The 3,378-nt window shown below is 46.6% G+C and overlaps 1 protein-coding gene across 1 annotated transcript in view; it reads left to right on the forward strand.

Moving 5' to 3' along the window:
- Window positions 1-3,378, forward strand: part of DOPEY2 (dopey family member 2) — a 144,154-nt gene that overhangs the window by 92,590 nt on the left and 48,186 nt on the right. Inside the window, 1 exon segment of the mRNA XM_012640070.1 lies at window positions 2,096-2,151. Within this exon segment, the coding sequence (XP_012495524.1) occupies window positions 2,096-2,151 (56 nt within the window).

Genomic DNA, 3,378 nt, shown 5'->3' on the forward strand with positions numbered 1-3,378 from the left:
TGATTGGACAGAAAGTGTGTGCTCCGATACTAACAGACTGGGTGGGGAAACCAGCAAGGCCTGTCTGTTCAGATTCTCTGGCCTCTCTGATCAACATCCCTTCCTCCAGGGTATGGGGCAGCACCCTCTGGAATGAGGGTCTTATGACCCACAATCAGGTTAGAATCCTAAATTGGGCAGATGAAAGGAAAAAGTCAGAGAGAGATTCTGTTTCCTGAGCCCTAAAGCACACCAACATTATCACAAAACACTGTCTATGGGAGTTCTGAACCAGTTACCATGGACAAAAACCCATATACACGTATCATTCACAACTGTATAATTCCATTTGTATGAGGGACTAGAGCAATCAAGTTCATAGAGACAGAGAGTAGAATGGTGGTTACCGGGGCTGTGGGGAGGGGGAATGGGGAGTTAGTGTTTAATGGGTACAGACGTTCAGTTCGGGCTGTTGAGAAGGTTTGGAGGTAGGTGGTGGGGATGGTTGTACAGCAGTGTGAATACACCGAATGCCATTGAGCCGTGCGCTTGAAAATGACAAATTTTATGTATATTTTGCCACAATAAAAAAGTCGTTATCACATAAAAAAGGAATATAGTTTTAGATTTTAAGGGCATCTCCCTGGGGATGGTGAGCAAAAGCTGAACTTTGGAGTCAGAATTTTTTTTTAAGCCATTTTTTACCTCATAGTGGGAAAACTGATCACAGAATCTCTTTAGCAGTTTTTATACACGTGCTTGCCTTGGAGTAGAGCACCCCACTTGGTGGTCCCGCCCCATTTTGCAACTGCTCTGAAAGGGCCTCACACCCGGCTCAGGGTGGCCCCCTCCCAAAGCGTCCAGGCCCTGAGGGCTCCGCCCGTCCCTTGTCCTCAGGGCACTGATCCTGTCATTCCACTGTTTATTGAACAATTGAGAGTCGGGGTCCTAAATAGTGAAAACACAGTTCCTGCCCTCAGTCCACCTATACTCCAGGTTGGAAAAGTATAGAAAGAGAAGAGAAGCCACCCTAAAAATTAACATAACACCATGAGGCCAGGTCATGGAGCTAGCTAACTGCCTAAGGAATAGACGGGAAAGGGCTCTCAGGACTTAACCTCATTTGTCGTTTTGTCAGGGGTCTGCCCTCAGGCCTCCCAAGAACATGTGGTCGTCCTGTGGCCTTTCACTCTTGTACATAAATATTAAAGTCACTGGGGCCTGGGAGGGAGGAGCAGGGGTGGAGGCACTGTGGGGCAGTCAGACCCTCAGCCAGTTTGTGTTTATGGCGCTGAGCGGGCCTCAGGCGTCAGGAAATGACCCACCACGCAGTGGTCCCTGCCTCCTGCCAGCTTTGCCTCTGCAGAAGCTCCGGGGAGCTGTCCTCTCGCAGCAGCTTTTGCAGACCAAGAGCAGGCACTTTTAGATTTTGTTTCTTTGCATTACTTGAATTTCTACAAATACCTGCCATTTCTAGTCTATGCAGGGCTAAAAAGGAACTAGATCTCATCTGGCTGACTGGTTTTTGGCAATTCAAATAACAAAATGACGTTTTGTGGTTAGTTGAGTGAATTAGCTCCACTACTACAAATAGCTTTTTACAAGCAAGGAGGGAAAAAATATATATGTTTTAGAACCAGTTTTTAAGTAGTTCCAGCCACTTAGGATTTAGGGAAGTTGTCTGGGCTGGGCTTGAGGGAATCTCTTAAACTAAGAGTTAGAATTTTTATTTGTCTCTTGTCCCTAGGTAATCACATGCGTTCGTTAGAGTCAACATGGGCCCCCAACTTTCTGTTTGGGGAAGTTCAGTTACGATGTCAAATTTTCCCTGAATGCTTGTTGGTAGCCTGGAATGGGCAGTAGCTAAACAGAACGGGAATCACTGTCTGTGTCTACCGAGAGGGGCACTAAGGCTTTGGGACCTCATGGGATACATTTATCTTCATCGTACGTGAGGGATGCTATCATGTCTGTTGTTGTAGCTAAAAGATTCCTTGGTCGAAACCCTTTGCTATAACCCTTGTTAGGATATAGATCTGTTTCATTTTGTATTTGAATTCCTCTTTAGCCTTATTTCCTACCAACCTGGAGTAATCGATTTTGCTTTAATTTTCAGAAATCACCCCTAGCAGATATTCCTGTGTTGCAGTTTTGCTATGCTTTCATCCAAAGGTAATACGGGCCCTCAGAAACATTCCTAAATTACAGATGCTATTGCAGTGACTGTGAGTAACAACGTGGTTTTATTTCTTGACTGTAGGAGAGCCTTGGTTCAGAAAATCTCTCAAAGTTGTCTTAATTTCTTCCCAAGCCGTGGAAATGCCCTGATGTTCTTTACTTTTCCTTCCCCAGAGAGCTAATCTGACATTTGGAAGTCCACGCGCTGTATGTTGAACATTTGGTGTCAGCAAAGCTTTATGTGAGGGCTATTAAATTTTAAAAGATTCAGATTTGCATTAAAAACCCACAAATAGGGAAGTGTTAAAGATCTCTTTGAGGAAAAGGAGAAATGATTATTTTTGGTGACAGTGCCTCCCGTGAGTGGCTTCTGCTTTGGTTGGCTGAGCTCACTGTCTTTGTTAAGCAGCCTAGCGACGGGCGGTCTGAAAGGGGATTCCCTAGGTTTTTCTCCATCACTGACAAAGGCACTTTACAGTGGTGCCTTTTTCAGATCTTACAACGGCTGCACCCCAGGTGTAGCTCCCAGACCCCTCCTCTGTGTGGGACCCTCTCTGTTGCAATAAATGAGGGTGAAGAGGGTATAGACCACTTCTCCAGGAAGCCTCAGTGTCCTCACATACCCATCAGGAGTTTGACAGTAAATAATTCTGACACCCAGGTATGGTCTCCTTGGCTCGCATAGTTAGCATTCCACAGTTATTCCCACTCACCACATCCTGAAATTGCAGGAAGGTAAATTGAGGGTCCTCATCCCGGGAGTCCCTGGGTGTAGGGTTAAATTCAGACCAGCTGTTACCCCTTCACCCACAAGCATCGCGGTAGCTCCTTCCTTGGGGAGTTAGAGATGAGCCGGTCACTTCCCTCTTCAGGACAGCGAACGTGTATTATTAGGCTATCGAACGTACATTTTAGTGGCCTAAGTGATAACTGAGCTTTCCTGGAAGCTGCAGGTGAGATTTTTATCATCCTCCTTTTGCAGGAGAGGAACTGCCACGGCCACACAACAGGTAGTAGGTTGGAGAACCAGGACTTGGACCTCTGCCGTGCTGCCTCGCTTGGTAGCAGTAATCTCAGAATGCTTGTTCCCTGTGAGGCTTGCTTGAGAGCTGCTGTGGGGGGGAGGCAGTTTCGTGGTGGGTGTGCCCTGACCTGACGCTTTGCCACCTTCTGACAGGTGACGCTGTGTTACCAGCCACGTTGGGGAAGTGGAACATTATC

Source organism: Propithecus coquereli, unplaced genomic scaffold (assembly GCF_000956105.1).
Source record: "Propithecus coquereli isolate 6110/MARCELLA unplaced genomic scaffold, Pcoq_1.0 Scaffold148, whole genome shotgun sequence".
Lineage (NCBI taxonomy): Eukaryota > Metazoa > Chordata > Mammalia > Primates > Indriidae > Propithecus > Propithecus coquereli.